This window comes from Telopea speciosissima, chromosome 7 (assembly GCF_018873765.1).
Source record: "Telopea speciosissima isolate NSW1024214 ecotype Mountain lineage chromosome 7, Tspe_v1, whole genome shotgun sequence".
In the NCBI taxonomy this organism is placed as follows: Eukaryota; Viridiplantae; Streptophyta; class Magnoliopsida; order Proteales; family Proteaceae; genus Telopea; species Telopea speciosissima.
In genome coordinates, this window is record NC_057922.1 from 64,384,846 (window position 1) to 64,406,003 (window position 21,158).

A 21,158-nucleotide genomic window follows, 5' to 3' on the forward strand; every position below is an offset into this window, starting at 1 on the left:
GGAAAAAGGCCTAAAACATAGTTTTTGTAGATTTGGTGTTAGCCTTTTGCACGCTTACCCTCTCACGCTTACGCGCTAGAAACCTCATACAACTTCTCTATAAGCTATAGGTAGGGGAGTAAGTTTGGATCAGGATCGTCTCCAGGGAGACGTGTGCCCAACGGCTGGCTGCACCCTGGACATGCTGGGCTCTTTGGAGACGATCTAAATTCTGTAAGTTTAGCCCTATCATTCCGAGCCCACTCTAAGCCCGTAGAGGGCTTGAGCTGGATTTTTCAATCTTGAGGGCGGGTTAGGGTTGAAATTTTCAAGTCCGAGGTCAATGTCGGGTTAGGGCAGGGTTGAAGCCTCGAGCTAAGCCCATCCCGGTTCAGCCCGGCCCTATTGCTACCTTGACTTTACAACTTCTATTCGTTTGACTCTCCTCTATCTTCATCTCCCTCGTTTTATTTTTTTCAATGACGATAATAGGGATGATAAATGATATCTACATGATGACAACTAAAGAGTGTATTTACTGAAATTTTGTCACCTTAAAAGAACTCTAGGGTAATGTTGAATTGAATCTGACATTGTTTTCAAATATTACATGGTATAAAATGATCATTTTGCCCCTGATACCACTTTTGTATCAAACAATTCTGAAATTGATCGAAAATACTAATTTTTTTTTATCGAAACTTTCTATAGCTAGTGGGTTGATCTATGTTTTATTTCGATTCGATAATTTCATATCAAAATTGAAATAAAATTGAGATTTCGACCATTTCAACCAAAATATCGAACCATCATTGTCACCCATATGCCCATTATGTACTAGATTTTTCTTGTTTTGGATAATAATTTTTAAAATTTTTTTAATCAGTCATGTTGTAGTGGGGGATTGGGCAACAAGTGCATTTTTTTTTTGCAGTACTTTTTTTGGTAAGTAGTAAATATGTAGTACAATCAAGCCAAAACGCAAGTTCATGAGGTACTGAGCGTAGAAAAAGTTCTTACCGCTACTTAGGCAAGTTATGATTTGTGATCACAATTCAATTATTGGTGCTGAAAAAGATAGAAGAGAAATAGGGAAAGAATTGAAGCGAGGTCTCCTGATCAAACCTTCGTCGCTGCATAATTTCTTGGGGCCACCCGCCTAAGGCTCACTAGGGCCCAGAAGCTCCTGGTTCGTGCGTGGCACGGGGGTCATGTACGATCCTAGGGGGGATTTAGTCGGCCTAAAGTCAGATACCCCTCCTATCTCCAGAAATAGGGAAAGAATTTACCATACTTTAATCAAGGAATCCCTTCCACCGTGCCTCTATTATTTATTTGTGGTGATTGATTTGGGGTAGAAATTTGATGAACATGTTTCCAATTATAATCATTTAGGGAAAGAGAATGTTACCTGGTAGTGTGTGGTGCACGACCCTTGCACTTAGACTCAGGGCCGCGTGAAATGATTGTTGCACATCCTTAGGGATTTTTGCCTTTTCATGAGGCACGGTGGTTATTTGCATGGCCCTGTGTCTTGGTGTAGGGGTCACGCGCCTCATGCGACCAAGTAGCATTCTTTCTCCCTATCATTTAATCATGCTTAAAATTTTAATCGAATTTGATATTTCCCCATGTCTTTCAAAATTTGAAAACCAAATAAAATGATCTGAATAATAATTGTTTACCTTACATGATGAGTTATTTGAATGAAATAGATTACCAAATTTGACAAACAACCATTACAGTTTAACCACATCCATCCAATGAAAAGATTGCTAATATCATCAATGCACAATGGTAGAAAAGTAATAGATTTAGGTGGAAAATGATTCTTCTATTGAGTAGAATCTAAAATAGGTTTATAACATATTCTAACGACTTCAAATGATCAAGTTGAGGCATGGTTTTAAATACTCATATTGCCGAAGAACGATACTGATTTATGATATTGATTTAGACAGGCTGTATTGGCCAAAAAGTGATCAATTTTTGAATTACGCTCAAGACATGCCAATCCAATCCAATCCATATTGTATCAATATCGATATTGTTTATGATTTATGTGGACACCGATACCAATGGCATCTCGAGCTGAGGTTCAATGTGATAGTGGACTCAAGGTTTTAAAACTCAGAATCATGACAGAATTGGTCAAAGAGGACTCCGATCCTAAATCAGATTAGGAATCATGAATCTAAGCTATTTTATGTAGGGCTGTAAATGGATAACCGAAAATTTGAATTCGATTTGTATTCGTATTCGTTTAGGGGCATTCGTATTCGATTAGAGATATTCGGAAAAAAATCCGAATACTTAATTATAAAAAATTAAGTAAATAATGATCTTGAGGCTTTTTTAAGATTCAACAGGTTCTATAATATGAGGAGAAGAGAATCATGATCTAAAACTATGGATTGAGAGTGAATTGTATCCACTAGGGGGAGGAAGGCTTGGCTTACACAAGGCAAAGGTGTAAACAGATGGTCGAAAATCCGAATTCGATATGCATTCGAATCCATCCGAATCCGTTTAGAGGTATCCATATTTGACCAGGAAATATCTGAATTCGATTATATCCGATCTGTATCTAAGCCGAATCCGATCGGTTTACAGGCCTAATTTTATGGTGAGAATTGAACCGGTTTGGGAATCGGGAGTCGGCCCATGAATCGGTCCAATTCAAGGTGGTTTATAAAGAAAATGACTAAGTTGGACAATCCGATTCTGATTCAAGAAGCAACAATTAAGATTGGTGGAAACCGAGATCAGTGTCAGCTGATTTTTTATCCGAATCGATCGATTCACTGATCCGATTCTTGATTCTTAAAACCATGAGTGGACTGGATGATCGATCCATCTCGCTGTTATCATGGTTTTAAAAATGGTATTGGATCTTTACAAAAAAAAAATATTTGTATTGGATCGTGTATATCGGCCAATACATATTGGTATCGACCGTGCCCTATCGGTACCTGCCTGATCATGTACGGGTAAATTTGTGTAAAAAAAATTGGGGAAAAAGAATGTAGACCAGTCGCATGGTTAGTAAGTTCTTGTACCTAGGCAAAAACCAATGTCTTTGACCGTTTAGCCCCAATGAACGAAAATCACATCCAAACTAAATGCCTCTGTGTGTACTTTTATTGGCTACAGTGCTAGTGCAACTGTGCAAGGGCTACACAGCCGGTTAGCTTTGCGTGTTAGCTTCTGTTAATATTTCCTTCGCTCATTTTATTGCTTTGTTTAAATCTGATCCTCTCTTTGGTACTTGGTGTTTAATTTGTGTTTATGCTCCCCCCCCCCCCTACTCCCATCTTTGTTCTGTTTGTTGGTTTGATCTGCATAATTTATTGCCTCCGTCTCTTACATGTTCATAGTCATTGGAGATTTTAATGAGGTGCTCTCCCACTCGGAGAATTTGGGTGGTGCTTCTTACCACCCCTCTCCTGCAGCCCATCATCTAACAAATTTGATTAGTTGCTTCTCCTTTGAAGAGATTAAACTTATATGATCTTCTTTTAATTGGTCCAATAAGCAGAAACCTCCTGACCTCATTAAAGAATGCTTAGCTAAGGTGTTCACTTCACCTTCTACGGTTTCATGCTTTCCGGAGGTTGCTCTCTCGAAACTTCCTTCTATTGGTTCTGATCATAACCCTTTATTTCTTAATACTTGTAAAATAGGAATTCTTTTAGGAAGCCTGGATTTACCAACTTTATTTTTTCTCTTTTTGTCATAACAAGTGGAATGGCCTTGACTTGGATAATCTTCCAGTTAAGTTGTCTAGCCTTAGCCATCTTCTTTCTGTCTGACATAGGTCTGTTTTTGGACATATTAATATTCTTCAGTCGAATCTCATGGATCAACTTTTGGTCATACATAATTCTAATCTAATCTCCCCTGATGATTCTTGCCTTCTCTCCCATCAGATCCAATGGACTTTTGCAGCTGACGAAGTGTTCTGGCTTTAGAAATCTAGACATCAAAGATGGGGACCACAACACAAAATTCTACCATTTGGTTTTCAAGATCAATCTTAGGAAGAGAAAACTAAATTATATTCTTGATGATTTGGGTAACCAGATCTCTGATCCTAGGGGGATTGCCAATGAATTCATTACTCACATGAGTTCTATCTACAACCTCAAACCCCCTTGATCCAAGCTTCATTGAATGCCTTTTTGATTCCATTATTTCTTGTGAGGATTGACCCCATCTTTGGAGGAAATCCGTAATTTTGTATTTTCCATGGGATCTTACAAAGCTCCTGGAATTAATGGTTTCCAAGCATGTCTCTATAAAAAATTATGAGATCTCATCTCCCCCCCGACTTGGTCACTTTTGTTCATTCCTTCTTCTCTTTTCACATTCTACCAGCCGATTGTAACCAAACTCTTCTATGTCTCATCCCCAAAAAATATGACGTGGTGAAAGTGGTAGATTTTCACCCAATAAGTCTTTGTAATTTATAAAATTGTGGTGAAAATTCTGGCAAAAAGACTGAAATGTCATCTTCCTTCAATCTTCTAATCTGTATTCATACTTGGAAGACAGATCTTTGACAATATCATAATTCCCCAGGAAAACTATCACTACCTTCGACACAAAAAAGAAAAATGGGATGTATGGCCATTAAAATTGACATGTCTAAGGCTTATGACAAGGTAGAATGGGGTTTGATCAACTCCATTTTTAAATTTCTATGATTTGGAGACTGCTGGTGTTCCATGATCTTTAATCTTATGTCCACCGCTTCTTTTTTCATCAAATTGGATGGTAGCCCTTTTCGATCTTTTCAAGTCTTCCAAGGGTATTTGTCAAGGGTGTCCATTAAATCCCTATGTCTTCTTATCTACGGTGGAAGTTCTTTCTCGTATCCTCTCAACTTATAGAGATTTAGGTTTGTTTAAAGGAATCAAAATTGCCAGATATGCACATGAAATCTCTCTCATCTTCTTTTTACCGATGATACTTTTATCTTTTACAGAGCTACTGAGAGTGACATTCTTACCATCATGTATTCTGAAAATATTAAAAGTAAAGTGGAAACAGAATTAACCGGTATTCTAGTAGGATTTGGTCAAGTATAGAAGGACCATATCCCAACCAACAAGTTAGGGAACTACAACAACGTGATTCCAATTTTGCTACTGATTCCTTCTAAGGAATTCTGGCCATCAAAATTTCTGTCCTATTTAGTAATTACTTCACTTTCTGTCTGACATCTTTTCCGTATCAAGCTTGGGGAACACTCTTTTTGTATAAGAAACTCAAATGTACATTTCTCCGAGTAATATTACTTTTCTTTACGCTTTGAAAAAAAAAAAAAAAAAAACATAGAAGGGAAATCCGTTCGATTCAGCCATATCGGTATCGTTTTTTTAAATTCCCAGTCCCACTTCTCAGTGCCGGAATCGGGTTTAGCGACACTCCTCTTTCTTCCCCCGCCCCACCTCAAATACTTCGTACGTTACTTCCGATCTTGAGGGCCGGACGGTGACGACTGACGATTGACCTGGTTGCTTGCTGGTAAACAGCACCTCCGTTTCCCTTTTCCTACAGGATTTTTATTGACGAAGCATCTACTGCTGCTTATACTCGCTCGCGGAAGAGACAGAAAAGCTAGGGTTTCTAATTTTATTATAGAGATCTTTCTATCTGCCTTCTCTGAACTACTGGAATTATAATTTTCTTAATCAATGGCATGCGTATACATTCCCGTACAAAACTCCGAAGAGGAGGTTAGGGTTGCTCTCGACCAGCTACCGAGGGACGCTTCCGACATTCTTGACATCCTCAAGGCCGAACAAGCTCCGCTCGACCTCTGGCTCATTATTGCGGTCCGTCTCTGATTCCCTCTTTCTTACTCTTTGCTTACTATGTGCTCTCGTTCTCTGTCTCTATCTCAATGTTTTTTTTTTTTTTTAATTTCTTCTTGGTTACAACAAAGCTTTTTTATTTATTCATACGAGTATGTTTGTACGTGAAGTTGTTGTCTACATGTTTATGTGAAATACAATGGTTGTTATTTATCTACTCGATCGCAGGCATCTTTGTAGAATTTGAATTTGGACATGGTTTTGGTTGAACTGACAACGATTCTGTTAATGAAAATATTGAATTTAAACTACGGAATCTATAACAGCTAGTGATGACGGGATGCTTAGGAATTAGGATTATGAGACTTTATGCAAGGCCCGAGAAGTTAGTTGGTATTAGCTGATAGATACCAATTGAGTTTGATGCTTGGTTTGGCTTGTTCAATTTCTCTAACTATGGAGTTTGGGATAATCTTTTTCACTTTTCCTAAGATCAGATGAGGATTTCAGGTGGAGTAATAGCACATTATTTATGCCATAACTAGTTTTAAAGTAGAATCCAGAATTCTTAACATAAGCTAGTTGTGAGGAAGATGCTCAACCCTCTCTGCCCAACGGGTGTTTCTTCCTTTAATGCTATGCTTGTCTTCTACAATAGTATATCTTCTTACCCATTGACATAGCATATATGGTATGAATTCAACAAAAGTGTCTTTCCCCCACATTTAAACTGTTAAGATAACTATCATATAATCTAGTGGATTTTCCCTCCAGCAAACAGTTGAAATAGCTTTAAAATCTGCTGTCGTATTAATTTTTCAATTAATAATAATAAATTAAGTTGGTTCCATAATTTCAGTTGATGTCTAGACATGATTTGTGGATTCTAAGGCTATCTAGGGCTACTAACAATAAATGAGTGGTTGCATCAATGAACTAAGCAAGAGTGCCCCCACCCAGGTTGGGGAGGTTCTTCTGTAATTTTCCTTTAGAGGTATGATTTTTTTCTGCTTCTTCTTCTACAGATAAATGTTGCATTGATGAAATACCTTCTGAAATGCTGCCTTACTGCAATTTTCTACCAGAAAACGAAATTTAGATCTAGATCAATTAAAATTTGCAAATATGCTATTTAGAGGTGACCATATTTCGAGAATCAGACTTTTAGAAAGTACCAAGCTGAACTAAGGGTAAGAGGGTACAGTTATATGTCTGTCATTCCTAGGAAATTTAGTGAATAGGGCTACTGTTGGATCTATTGTCCTATTTATTATAGGTTTTCCTACTGGAAAAGTGGAGGAAGAGGGCCCTAGTTGCTATGTTCCTTCACACAAGCTTGGGGAAATTCTTCAGTTGATGTGAGTCAATCCATTAGTAAATTTAGTAGATGTATAAGGATAAGAGATGGAATCAAATGAGGGGAACATATTTCTACCTTAGTTGAGAAGCATTGGGTCATATAAATTTGAATTTCTAGCAGTATAGGGAGTTCTAGTTGATTGGGAGCTGGGGGAGTGTTGAGCTCGAGTAAAGCTCAAGTTGGAGAGTTAAAGGATTAAAAGGAGTTAACTTATGGCGTTTAGCATCATTATAGGAATTTGAGTTGTTTTAGTCTATTGAAAGGGGTAATGGAGACATCCTAAGCATGATCTTAGGATTATGAGTGTTTTTCCTTTTTTGTGTGGGGAGGGGGGGGGGGGGGGGAGGTTACTGCTTGCTTTGTTTGATTTTATTGCTATCTAGTGCTGATGCTATGGTTCTGTCATGGGAGGATCGTACCATCACTATAATCATCATCATCGGTCAACCAGCCTTATCCCAACTATTTGGGGTATCCTCTCCACCTCAGCACACCTTTTTTAGCCTCCCTCTTGTCCTTTTACAGCCTTGGGCTTGCACAATATTACTCCCTTGCCTTGTTATTATCATTGATTGTTCAACATGACCAAACCATTTTAGTGGATGGTCCCTTGTTTCGTCACCTGTTTTACATAGCTTAGATGTGTTCATCTGATCTCATCCATCCTAAGACCTGCCATTCGTTCATTTCACCTAATATCATCATCCTTTCTAGTCCTGCCGTTCAGTCTTGTTAGCTTCCACGGACATGCTCTTCTTCTTGATTGTCCAATGTTTAGCTCCTTATAATGTGGCTAATAGCAGGGTGTTAAGTATCGGTAGGCATCATATCGTATCGGCTGATATGTATTGGTATCAATGGGTATCTATATGATATTTACCTATGATAATTATTTTTCAAAAAATGTTTGTATCAACCGATACGGGGCTGATACAGGGCTGATAGGGTTAAGATACACTTGTTACGCCTACTTTAAACCTGCAAAACAGAAACTGTGAGTGAGATACTAAACTGAGAGCAGCCGAAGGCCTTGGAAACTTGTTTTTCTCTTCGATATGAGTTGGAGAAAACCATGTAACATATGAAATGATCCTAATCTTCACCATTTCAACAAGTTTTGGGGACTTGCAGTTCTCAAAACAGTTTTGCTTACTCTTTTTTTGTGTGTGTTATGCATCACTAGATTAGGTAAAAAACGACACAAATCCTTGCATCAAGCTGATCTATATTTATTTATTACATAATAAGGTGTTTTATGTTTCAAAACTGTATTTTATAAGTATCATAAGCACATCCATGCATTAATTGACTATGTGTGTCTTGCGTCTCCCTGATACGATATGATATGTCCATACAATCACCACTCCGATGCAATACCTGATATTGATACTTAAATCCTTGGCTAATAGTCTTAAAATCTAATTTTTAAAATTTGATCTTTACTACAAACACTTGTTCTCTTTTCTACGGGTATAAATCTCTAGATTTTATATTTCCATCATTCCATTTGGCAAGCATAGAAGCTATATTTTTCCTGTTTTCTGTACTTCACATTGGTTGCTGGATGTCAATAAGTTTTGCCCTCATACTTCCTTGTATGCAATCGTTATGATTTGTTTTCATTATTGGGATATGCAGAGGGAGTACTTCAAACAGGGGAAAACTGAACAATTCAAACAAATTTTGGAAGAAGGGTCTAGTCCTGGTACTCTTCATTCTCTTAGTATTTGCAGCCCTTTTCTTCAAGCATATCCGTTTCTAAGCAAGATGCCGGTTTCTGTGGTTGCCTGGCCTATATGGTTTATGTTCATGGTGCTTTGCTCTTGGTTATTCAAAAATTTTCTGATGTTTTGGTTCTGTCATTTTCTTTGTTGCAGAAATTGATGACTATTATGCTGATGTAAGATATGAAAGGATTGCCATCCTAAATGCTTTAGGCGCCTATTATAGTTATCTTGGTAAAATTGAGACAAAACAAAGAGAGAAGGAGGATCATTTTATTTTAGCAACACAATACTACAACAAAGCTTCAAGAATTGATATGCATGAACCTTCTACTTGGGTTGGAAAAGGTCAGCATCGTTCACTTTTGTATGATCTCTTATGGCTATCAGGCTATGGTAAAGTTGGATGCACTCATGTCTGGATGTCGTGTTTTGCTTAGGTATTTTGATTTGGTTGCTATTTTCTTGTTCTGGTTGTGCTCATCTCTGCCCTAACCAGGTTCCGCATGGTTTTGTAAAGTTCTATTCTATAAAGCAAAAATATGTTCTGAAATAAATTTGGTTAGAAGTGGAGTCTTTGTTGGTGGGTTGATGCCTTTAAGTCAGAAACCAAGCTGTTGTTTTGATGAGGGAGGAGTAAATGAACGAGGTGTTCTCTCTATATACAATTGGAGAAGACCATCTAGGGTTTTCTTTTTTGAAGAAAATTTTGGTGAAGATTATATTCATTTATGTTAATTTGGAGCTTGAAGTTCTGCTGATCTTAACAGTGGGGTGTTACATTTGAACTAAATTAAGTTTTGATGTAGGCCTTGGTGCAACGGTAAAGGTTGTTCCATTGTGACCTAGTGGTCATGGGTTCGAGTCTGGAAACAGCCTCTTTGCGAAAGCAGTGGTAAGGCTGCGTACATTATGATCCTCCCCAGACCCTGCAGTGGTGGGAGCCTCGTGCACTGGGTACACCATTTTTAATGTTGTGTTCAATTTCCTTGTGTAAATGTTTCTCTATATTTTGTTTTCCAGTTAATTCTAGGACTTAACTGCTAATTCCCCACCCTCAACCCCCTCCCCCAAAAAAAAAAAATAATAATAAATAATAATAATAGAGATCTTTCTTATCTAGAACCATCTTCGAAGGGAATGGTACTGCTGTCATCTTTAAGGATGGTGTAACCATTTTACTTCATTAAGGTGATCTGGTTTGGGACATGGTATCTCTGGTAGAGCACTATCGATCTGAGAAGGGAAAATGCCAGATATGTTGATCCTCCATTCCCCACCCCCTGGATTTGATTGAAGGGCCTGACTGCCTGAGTTTCTGTCTTGCTGCTGGGGTTGGAGCCGAAGGTCTAAATGCTAGTTATGTTGATGTTGACATTACAACAGTATCCACTGATCCATGTTTGGTATGTGCAATGATGTTGAAGAAGACTGCTACGACTTTTCATTTGTAAATTTGCTTTTGAGGTATGGGAGAATTTCTCTAGGTGGTGGATGTGGCCTGGATTTCTCAAACATTATGCTGCTGGTTATGGAGCGATGGGAAGGATATCCAATGGAGTGAAGGGCTGCAATCTTCTAGAATCTGTCCCATTGCTATCTGCTGGAGTGTTTGGAGGAAAGTCATGCAAGAAATTTTGAAGAGAGGAAAAGAAAAAAAATCCAGCAATATGATAGGGAGTGCTAAGAAACTGATTTCCGTGGTTCTGGAGTTTCTGGGGGCAAACATGTAAGATATTCTTGGGATGAAATTTTACATGGGTGAGGGATTGGTTTTTTGCATTTGTGAAACAAATGTTATTTTGGTGGGTCATAGAGGCTCCAAGTTGGACTGTTTACTGTGTAGAGCATCCCGAGTGTACAGATTGCTTTTACTCTGAAGTATTAATACAATCTTAATATTTTCTTTAAAAAAAGAAAGCTTCTCTGCAGATTGAAATCAAAACTGAAAATTTGAATCTTGATTACCTGACCCTTGTAGCATCTTTAGATAGTTTGATTCTGTTGGTGACCTTTATTTCCCCTTGTACCTTTAGTCATTTGGAGTCCATGGAGACATGGGTGACAGTAATTGCTTTAAACAAAAACCTAATATCTTTTAAATTGATTTATGTTGGACTATTTGGTGTTTTTGGGTCGGGGTGTGAAAAATGAGTTGGCAAACACTTGACTTGTGTGTCTTCAATTCCCATTTTGGCCAGAGCTGATGTACTTTCATAGCTTTTGGAAACTGCTGCAGACTTACGCTCTTAACTAGTTAAAGGTCTTACACTGTGATGCACAAGACGGAGCTGCAAAATTTATGTTTCAATCAAATGGAGGACCTAGACTTAGTTTTGCCAACCACGATGGCTTTCACAAGTTGTTTACTCTAGAAGCTGTCTCTTTTAATAATTGTGGGAATTGAGACAATTGAAGCTGTATAAGTTTTAGTTGGTGAATTGACAAATGAGTCCTTTATTATATACTACTAGTAACAATATTTATTATATTTGCAGGCAGCCTATCAAATCAGATCACGTATTTATGTTATGTTGTTCAGTCATGTCCATGTATTTGGTCTGAAATTTGTATGTTCTTGCTCATCCTGAGCATGCCTGTTTTCAGAACCCTAGGGCTTTTTGAGATCATTCAACCCCCCAAGTTACTAAAGCAAGGAGCTGGCTCATAGGTGATGCAGATTCATCACTAAATAGGGCTTGTTTCATTAGAAATAAGTCGAGGGTTGGGTTACATACATGTTGGGCCTTTGATCCCATGGGTTTCCAATGTAATAGGCCACTTTTCTAGGCCTAAAATAGGGGTACATAGGTTGCATACGGGATTAGCCCAATACTTAGTTTTTATTGTGTGTTTTTAATTGAACCGGTTTAAATTGGTTGCATCCAATTGGTTCAATTGGTCTAATTTAAGTGAAGTGATCCTATTGGCTAAGATGTTCTTATATCCTATTGGCTAGTAGGGAATCTTCTTTATTTTAAGTAGTTTAAGTTGTTTTTAAGTCATTAGGACTCTATTTTGAGTCTATTTCAGTTTCCTAGTCAGTTTAAGTTAGCTAATAGGTTAAGAATTGGGTTAGGCCATTTCTTTTTAGTGTCTAAGTCTAATTTTGAGTCTTTTATATAAGGTTCTAAAGGGGCTATGTATGGAACATACGAATTTGATTAATAAAAACTCAGCTTTCCTTTGTTGCTGCCTTTGCTCCATCGTGAGTGTGCCTTGTGAGTAATACCAAGGTTGCCTTGTGAGTAATATCAAGGTGAAGGGATTGGTGGATCTCCAATTGACTCCTTGCATCGTGAAGATTGGGAGGGCTGCTACTTATCTCCTTGCATCTTGTAGATCGGGAGACCCCATTGTTCATCTTCAAAGCTGCTGCCATTGAAGATCTCTTCAAATCCAGTAAGTTTGAATCTGAACTTTGTTTAAACCTTCTTCTTCTCACTCCTACCCTAACTAGGATTCCTCCATAACTTAAAATCTGTCCATTAGTTTTAAACCAAACTTTCAGCATACATCCCTTACATCATTATTGACACTCGATCCAAGTTTCATCAAACCCCCACCACCCTAAACCCTAGAATCCCCTACTCCTACCTCCATTAGGAATTGTCTCCAATAACCTTATCTTGCTGTCCAACTCATGTAACCTACTTCCATTCACTCAAACATCATAAAACCTATATCATTAGACTTCCCTACACCTGCCTATCATTACCATATAAGACAACCCTAACCTAGACCTAACTTTAACCCTAATTTTGACCTAAATTTCAATTCTGCCCAAAATTACGGAATTTCAAAACTCATCCAACCCCTAACCTTTTAATACCATATTGACCCCCTAGACCTGCCCATTAATACCCTATAAACTCCTTTCCCAATATCCAACCCAAACCCTAGGAATTGACCTAAATCCTAGTGCTGTCCATTCGATCCAGCAGCCCCTTTTGTTGTTTGATCTTGTTGTTTGGCTCCTAGTAGGTCTCCTACCTATCTAGGACTACATTAATAGGTTTCTATTTGTGAATCGGTGATTCCTGTTTAGAGAAGTGTTAAGAAGTATATCACAGGAAAAATATCTGATATGAGTTCAGCACATTGATTCCAGGGAGTTCATCACATTGATTTCAAGGAGAACAGCATATCTATTCCAGATTTTAAACCAAGGTTCCAGGCAGGCTCAAAATCGAAATGTTTCGACCAAAACTGAAATTTCGTTCGAAACCTGTACATTTTTTTCCTGCAAGTTTTGATGGTTGGTTTCAAGGGCCAAATAACCTAATTAGGTCTTGAAACTTCTAGAACGCCCTATTTTAGGCACTCTAAACATAGTGGAACCCTTAGATATTAAAAAATCATTCCCAAAATGGTGATTTGACTTCGGACCCTAGGTTGGTAGAGTACGCTGTATACATTCTCTAATATGGCCTATTTCACAATGTTTAGTATTAGAAAACATAATTCCAGTTAAACAACTTAAATATGCATTAGGAATGAATAGACATCAAATTATACACCATATCATAAATCATGAATCATACGTGGTTTTTTTACAAAGAGTTAAATATAACGTAGTCAACATTACAAGCAAGTCACCCCTTAGTGTTAACCCTATTTTCTTTTTCAAAATTTGGTTGCAAGAAATCATTTTTTAAAAAAATATTTAAAAACAAAAAATGAATTCCAGCTTCGTGACGTCATAGATCAGGCTACAGTGTGCAACATATAAAAAAATGAATGCCAACTACTAAGTATTTATCCTTTTTTTTGTTGCAAAAATTAGTGTTTGTGAAAAGTGATATACCTCCAACTTTGAACGCAACAAATCGTCGCTTCCACTGCATTCCTCTACTTGCCCAAGTACTTGTTCCAACCTTGTACAACAGTGATTTGGCCAAGAAAGCACAAATTTTTTTTTTTTCGTGGGGGGGGGGGGTGGGAGTTCAACCTTCACTGCTGAAACCAGACAAAATGACCGAAATGGGTCAAAATTAGTATTGAATTTATACTAAAGGCTTTGAATATTTTGATCAAAATACCGGCGAAACGAAACAAAAGGCCGAAATTTTAGCGAAACATTGCAATCCTTCAGTATCGTAGGCTATTTCGTTTTGACAGTCTGCGAAACCAAAATATTTTGGTTGGTTTCATGAAATTTTGTCGAAACCTTATACTATGTTTTAAACCCTGCAGTCCTGCACAATTCTTTTAATTAAGTATAACCTGATGGATAGAAACTTTTCCTGACAAGACCATACCACCCTACCCAGTCTGGAGACTCCAGCAGCATGATCTACATTGCCCAACTAAGAAGGAGGCTGTTTAGGATACAAAAGATATTGCCTTGTGTGGAGAACCGATTGACTTTCCTCTTGGGACTCGTAGCAAATAGTGGACCGGAGGACCGAGTTATATACCTATCCTTGGCTGAGGAAGTTAGGAGTGACATAGAATACCTATACGTGCTAAAATTTATGCTTGGGAAGAAGCTGGAGTTACTTGCCTGTTAGGTTCAGGTAATATTTAAAAGCTTTTGGTTAAAAATTTTAAAAATCTATCATATAGTGTCATGCATAGTTATCATCGCATAAAATATTTAAATATGTTGTGCAATGCGAGGTGTGATTAAATAGCAAGCAGGGTCACTTCCACAATTAAAGGAAAAGACGCTTCCAGTGAGATATGTAGCGCAGCAGCCAGCTATTTTAGTAACATAACATACTGGCATTCAAGCAAGCACGAGCATGAGACAGTGCCGCAAGGAGCCTGTATGGGTTATATTGTCTTGAAGACGGATGCAATGGGAAGATGTAGCATTTGGAAAGATGGATTATTATTAGGGAGAGGGATATATATGCTAGTGGACACGTATTGGAATCTTACACACTAGCATCTTATTGATCGTTGGATCTCCTCTGCAGCTGTTTGATTCGTCTGTTATTTCAATCCAATTATCTTCATTGCCGCTACAATCTCTCTCTCTCTTCCACAGATGGTACACCCCCTTTCTCTCCCCTCACTGTTGCAACCTACCTGCCACATCTCCCCCCATTGTTCCCTTTCTCCGCATCTTTGTCCTCTGGTCTCTCTCTCCTTTGCATACCCCTCCCCTCCCCTCCCCTCCCTATCCCATCTGCACATGCCCTAATCATTTAGGGGAAACATTACTTTTTGACCCGTTCGTTTTTGCTGATTCAACTAATTCAATGCTGAAGAAGTCTTCGTAAAGATAGGCCTTTGTGGATTGAGGGGGTGATCCGATCCGTTTACATCTAAGATATGTGAGGTACGGGAAAAGGATGGGATGATGTGGCTGTCATATCAAATAAGATGAAGAGCAGGCAAACAGGAAATACAGGATACAAGTGTTTGCAGCCTGCAGGGGAGGGGGAGAGAGAGAGAGAGAGTGGCGCGGTTGGTTGCACTGGCATGTAAGGATAGTTAGAGTAGCAACGGTGGAGAGATTCTAAGAAGAGGGAGAAAGGGGAGGCGGAAGAGGAAGAGGACGGTACCAGATCGTCGGTGGATCGAATAAAATGAAGGGATGATGTGGCTGTCTCGAGAGGACAGTACCAGAGCGATGCAGCGATAGTGGCAATGAATGGCTGGACTCAGGAGCACATGAAATTACCGCTTAGCCCCTCCTGAAATAAAAAATCCCATCAATGTTGATACCCCTTTGTGTGCTCTCAATGGCCCCTGTGGTGGTGCAGGGGCTACACTACCAAGCAGTGTATCTCTTGCCCTTATGATTATTATTTTTATCTGATAGCTAGAAAACCGTTCCTTAACTAGTGTGGATCCTGCAATCCCATTTTCAACATGATGAACTCTCCCAATAAAAAGACCAGAGGAGTGGTAGGGAGGAGGAAGGTGGTCGAAGCAAGTCATTTGAAGGGCAATTGTTGGTTTGCATGTCTTTTGGAAACCTGATTGAGATATTTTAAGGTTATTCTAGATGCACCTGTTGGCCATGCTGTTGAGATAGCTCTAGTTTTGATTGTGGCATATGGAATCCAATCAACCAAGTGTATTATTCCGTCTATAAATTTTTAGGTGTTGGGGTCTCCTCGTTGAAGGTCATTCATGTACCTCCAGAGCCTGAAGCAGACATGAGGGAGGAAAAGATGGGATAAATATGGGGATTTGGTGGTTTGTGAAAGAAAATAAATGAGAAGCTGACCTGCAGGTGAGGACTGATTTGAAACAGCTTAAGGGCATTGAAGTGGATTTTAATGGCTCAAGAGTTTTGAATGAAGTAAACTAGCGTACTGGATATATTTTTTTTTGGTAATGAGCGTACTGGACATTTAAGGGTTGGAATTCAGAGGTTGCAATTAAGGGTGGCAATGCTCAACACAACCCCTTAACCTGCTTCAACCTGGCTCAATCAACGGATGGCTTGGGCTTAGGTAATGGGGTGCAAACAGACAAGTTATTGTACTCCCTTCAAGCTAGCATGTTCTTTGGCTCCTTAAATTTGTTTTGTGGCTTCTAACATAATTGTGCATCTCGAGTCTTAGAAGTAGCTTTATTGTTCAAATATGAGTGACAAAAATTCAAAGATTGTTGTTCTCAATAAATATAATATTACATTAAATTCAATTGTTTTTTATTGATTACAGGTCAGCTTTTACTGGCTAAGGGAGATATAGAGCAAGCCTCTGCTGCATTTAAGATTGTTCTGGATGGAGACCATGATAATGTTCCTGCTCTTCTTGGTCAGGTATATTGGGTTGTTCTCTCTTTCAGTGATCAACATCTGTTTTTCATTTATGTATTCCCATATGGATCAGGCATTAATGTGTATGATTACTTTATTTATTTATTTTTTGGGCTGTTTTCTCCCAAGTATTTGATACGTTCTATTTCTTATCATACAAACCCGAAAGGCCTTAGGCCTTTGGATTTGAATTATAAGTTTAAGTCTATCAAGTGTGTTCTGATTCTTCTGTGTTTTTTTCCTCTTGATTTTTAATCAAATTCTCATTTACTGCAGGCTTGTGTTCAGTTTAATCGTGGTCGTTTCTCTGATTCATTGGATTTGTATAAGGTTTGTTTGCTCCTGTTATCTACCTAGTTGGCAGATTATTTATTATCTTTCTCAGCATGTGAGCTACAATATTTTAAAAGATTGAGTCTTATGCTTCATAACTCAATATTTTAAGCGTGATTTGTGAATAAAGTTCGAACTCTTTAAGCGTTAGCATAGAGAGCACTTAAGTTATCATGTATTTCCTTTTAACTAATCCATTTTCGTCCTTGTAATGTTATCGACATTCATATTTGAGTTTTCCTCCTCATTTATGAACATATGACATGTTTTATCTATTCATTAATGAAAGGAGTTTGACCTTACGCTTCATGCTCACTTGCTCTAGGCAAGCAGAGTGCCTTTTGTTATGCCATAAGCGTTTGATGCTACTGTTGAAATACTATTTGTGGACATGATCTTCAACCTGATTATTGCAACTGACTTGGTTCGTATGTATAAACTTTGGTTAAGAGGGCCTTGCAAGTGTATCCTCATTGTCCTGCAGCTGTAAGGCTTGGTATAGGCCTTTGTCGCTACAAATTGGGTCAGTTTGAAAAAGCTCGACAGGCCTTTCAGCGGGTATTGCAGGCAAGTGAACTGCCATTGCTGTAATATGTCCTTGTGAATTATTTATTCATCAAGAAAAACAGAAATTAAACTCATTCTGTGAGGTTATGTTTTTCAATTTTGTAATTGTAGTTAGATCTGGAAAATGTTGAGGCTCTTGTGGCACTTGGAATCATGGACTTGCACACAAATGAAGGTATGTTACGCAGCAGTTTATAACATAATAATTTTTTGTCTGGAGTACTTTTATATTGACTTGTTTTTCAGTTCAAGTAAAAATTTATTGCAATCTTATTTTCTGACGATGAGCCTTCTTTTGTTCTACATAGCTGATGGAATTCAAAAGGCCATGGAAAACATGCAAAAGGCTTTTGAGATATACCCCTACTGTGCAGTGGCATTGAATTATTTAGCGAATCACTTTTTCTTCACTGGTCAACATTTTCTGGTTGAGCAACTTACTGAGACTGCACTTGCTGTTACCAACCATGGCCCAATGAAGGCACATTCATACTACAATTTAGCACGATCTTACCATAGCAAGGTCCGAAATAGCCTAATTTGGGATGTTTACTTCCGATGCTTCATTTTGCTTAAGGAATTCATCCTGATTTGTTGCTACAATAGCAACTTTGGCGACCTTTTTGTTATGCTGGGGGTAATAATGTCAGCATATTTGACTGCAGGGGGATTATGAAAAAGCTGGACTGTACTACATGGCATCTGTCAAGGAAATCAATAAACCTCATGAATTTGTATTGCCCTACTATGGTTAGTACTTTATTTAACAATTAGAAGTTTATTTTATTTAAAAAAAGGAAATCTATCTTATTATCTCTGGTTGTGATGTTTGCATGTTGTTATGCTGCTTATACTCTTATTATTTTGAATCACTGATGCAGTTATGCATAGGAATTAGGATTTATCTTTTGAGTTAAAAAATTGTAATTTTCTTTTTATTATTTCATTCTTGATAGAGTTGTACGTAGAGTTAGGGGTAGATTTTGTTTCAGTTTGAGTCCAAGGTAGAGTTGAACTGTATTTCAGTTTCAAAATAGGAATAGGATTTCTTTTTCTTCTAAAATTTTATGAGTTTTGGAATAAAAGTTAAGGTTCTTACCGTAGTGCTGCCAAGAGCTGTGTGCTCCTCTTGTTCTCCTTACTCAGATGTTTTCTTCTCGTCTCAGGTTCTATATTTTCAGATCTGAACTCCTCAAGCTTCTATTACATGCTTGCTTCCTCTTTCTAAACGACTGCTTCTTCTTCGTTTACTTTCATTATTATTCCTTTTTTCCCCTTGTTAACGATACTGTTACTTGGAAGAGAATCATTGAAACTCCATTGTTAAACTCCATCTCGACCTGGTATTTGGGGTAGAATTATTGTTGGCTGAGGCGATTTAAATCCCTGAACATCTTTCCCTTAAATCCCTACCAGCTGCAAGGTTTAAAGTATCGGGTATCGAATCAAAAGGGTGATTTTAAGAGACGTATCGTATCGTATCGAAGAGATGCAAGATACACATGGAAATGTTTAGGATACATGTGAAACACAATTTTGATGCATAAAACACTATAAATAAGTAATATGTAAAATGTTTTTTATAAGAGATGTATCAAGTGCATCGATCAGTGTGAACCATATTGGGTCACGTATCGACCCTATATAGTTGATACTTTTTTAGGTATCGTATCGTGCCGTATCATATCGGTACCCTAAAAATAAGATACGTATCGGCGGATACATTAAGAGACTTAACCTTGACTGTGAGAATCAAACCAAATTCAGATCTGGTTCTTACATTGTCCGCTAGGTTCCAGTTACAGAATTTTCTTGAAGTTATTGCTTGTTGATCTGGTCTGATGCTGGTTGGAATCAAGAGGGGTTTGACTAGCGATCTCTCTCCCAAAGTTGCACATGGAATGGACAGCTAGAGAGGGAGTTTGGATGATTTGAGGAGCTCAGGTTTTACCGTTTCATATTCTGGGTTTCTATATTGTCGGAGGTTGAAGAAGAAGACAAGTTTTTTTTAAATTTGCAAGTAAGGGCCTCTTACTTCTAATCTCACAAAACCCCCTGTTTCTGAACTTTAGTTATGTTTATTCCCATTCTTCTTTAATTCCTAGAATAGCCTATTCTTTTAAAATTCTAATTCCAGATATATCCCAGCTACTGATTACTTACTTTTAACGACCCGTTTTGCTTAAAAAATTACAGATTTGCCACTGAATCCTTAATTTGAGTTACCTATCATTCTTGTGGGCCCATAAGTGACTCCAAAAGGGTTTCCAACCCCAGGGTTGCATCAGTCATGTTTTATTTATTTATTTATTTTTTTTTGGGGGGGGGGTAGAAACCATGTTTAAGTTAGTGAATGTTACAACCGCTTATCCCAAAAGCTCGAGCTATTAAGTAAGGGTTACAACAATTTATATTAACACCCAACACCACCCTCCACACATGTAGACCCCCCCAACACACACACGGCTTTGCATGTGAGGCCATCACATGGCACTGAGGGGTACAAGGTGTAGGGGCACAAGCCACACAACAACGCACAACACAAACCCCTCACACTTACTAGGGTTCGAACACCTGACCTCCTGGCTTTGATACCATGTTATAACTGCTTATCTTGAAAGCTTGAGCTATTAATTTAGGGTTATTCTTATGGACACCTCGGGATGTGTCAAATTGATCTTAACCGGGCCTTTTAACCCTTGTATTCCATTTTATAATATCTCAAAAGTGAAGGGATTATAAGGTGATACCATCTTCTTTATCCATCTACAAGTGAGTGCTACTGCACAAGCCCTTTCCCCATGGTGTTTCTGACAGTGAACGAAGAGAATATTCGCAATCCGTGAATTGAACAGTGTTATAAGCCATCTTAAAGACCATAAAGGTATTACAAAAACTAGTGATTGGTGTAATGCAGCCCCCTCCCCCCTAATACACACCTCTACACGTGGTGGCACCATCACATGGTACCGAGGGGTAGGGGCACAACAATACACAACACAAGCCCCTCACACTTACTAGGGATCAAACACCCGACCTCCTGTCTCTGATACTATGTTACAACTGCTTATCCTGAAAGCTGGAGCTATTAAGTAAGGGTTAATCTTGTTGACATCTCGGGAGGTGTCAAATTGGTCTTAATCGGGCCTTTTAACCACCCTTGTATTCGATTCTACAATATCTCAAAAATGAAGGGATAAGGAGGTTATACCATCCATAATTGTCAAGGAGGCAAGGCGACCCAAGGCGGTGGAGGGGTGCCTAAGTGCTTAGGCTACAAGGTGCCTAAGTATTTTTATTTTTTTAATTTCCCTTCTTTTCTAACATTATTTAGTATGTTACAATGTATACCTTATATCATAAAAAATCAACAAGTCACATCAAGTTATCAAAAATCAATATTGAGTCACATCAAGTCATCAAAAATCAGCATTGAGTCACATCAAGTCATCAAAAATCAATATTAAGCCACATCAAGTCTTCAAAACTCAACATAGAACTAGATTACTAGAAGACATCAGAACTGAAGAAGCAAGCTATTGGAAGTTTGAAACAATCAAAACATACAGTTGGTTTATACTGTTCTTTGATTTGGTCATTGTCAAACCATCTGCTCTTGGAGTGCCCCTTTGCAAAACCTACGTGTTTAG

General features: G+C 38.2%; 1 protein-coding gene across 2 annotated transcripts in view; it reads left to right on the plus strand.

Moving 5' to 3' along the window:
• Positions 1-5,558: 5,558 nt before the first annotated feature.
• LOC122667641 (protein CTR9 homolog) overlaps positions 5,559-21,158 on the plus strand; it is a 44,041-nt gene continuing 28,441 nt past the window's right edge. For both annotated transcript variants that reach the window (XR_006333827.1, XM_043864010.1), the window contains exons 1-9: positions 5,559-5,819; positions 8,797-8,863; positions 9,036-9,230; positions 16,511-16,611; positions 16,885-16,938; positions 17,392-17,508; positions 17,620-17,683; positions 17,817-18,031; positions 18,174-18,258. Coding sequence is in view for 1 of the 2 variants with exons in the window: in XM_043864010.1 (XP_043719945.1) it covers positions 5,679-5,819; positions 8,797-8,863; positions 9,036-9,230; positions 16,511-16,611; positions 16,885-16,938; positions 17,392-17,508; positions 17,620-17,683; positions 17,817-18,031; positions 18,174-18,258 (1,039 nt within the window). In the remaining variant the exon portion in view is untranslated. The remainder of the gene's footprint in view (positions 5,820-8,796; positions 8,864-9,035; positions 9,231-16,510; positions 16,612-16,884; positions 16,939-17,391; positions 17,509-17,619; positions 17,684-17,816; positions 18,032-18,173; positions 18,259-21,158) is intronic.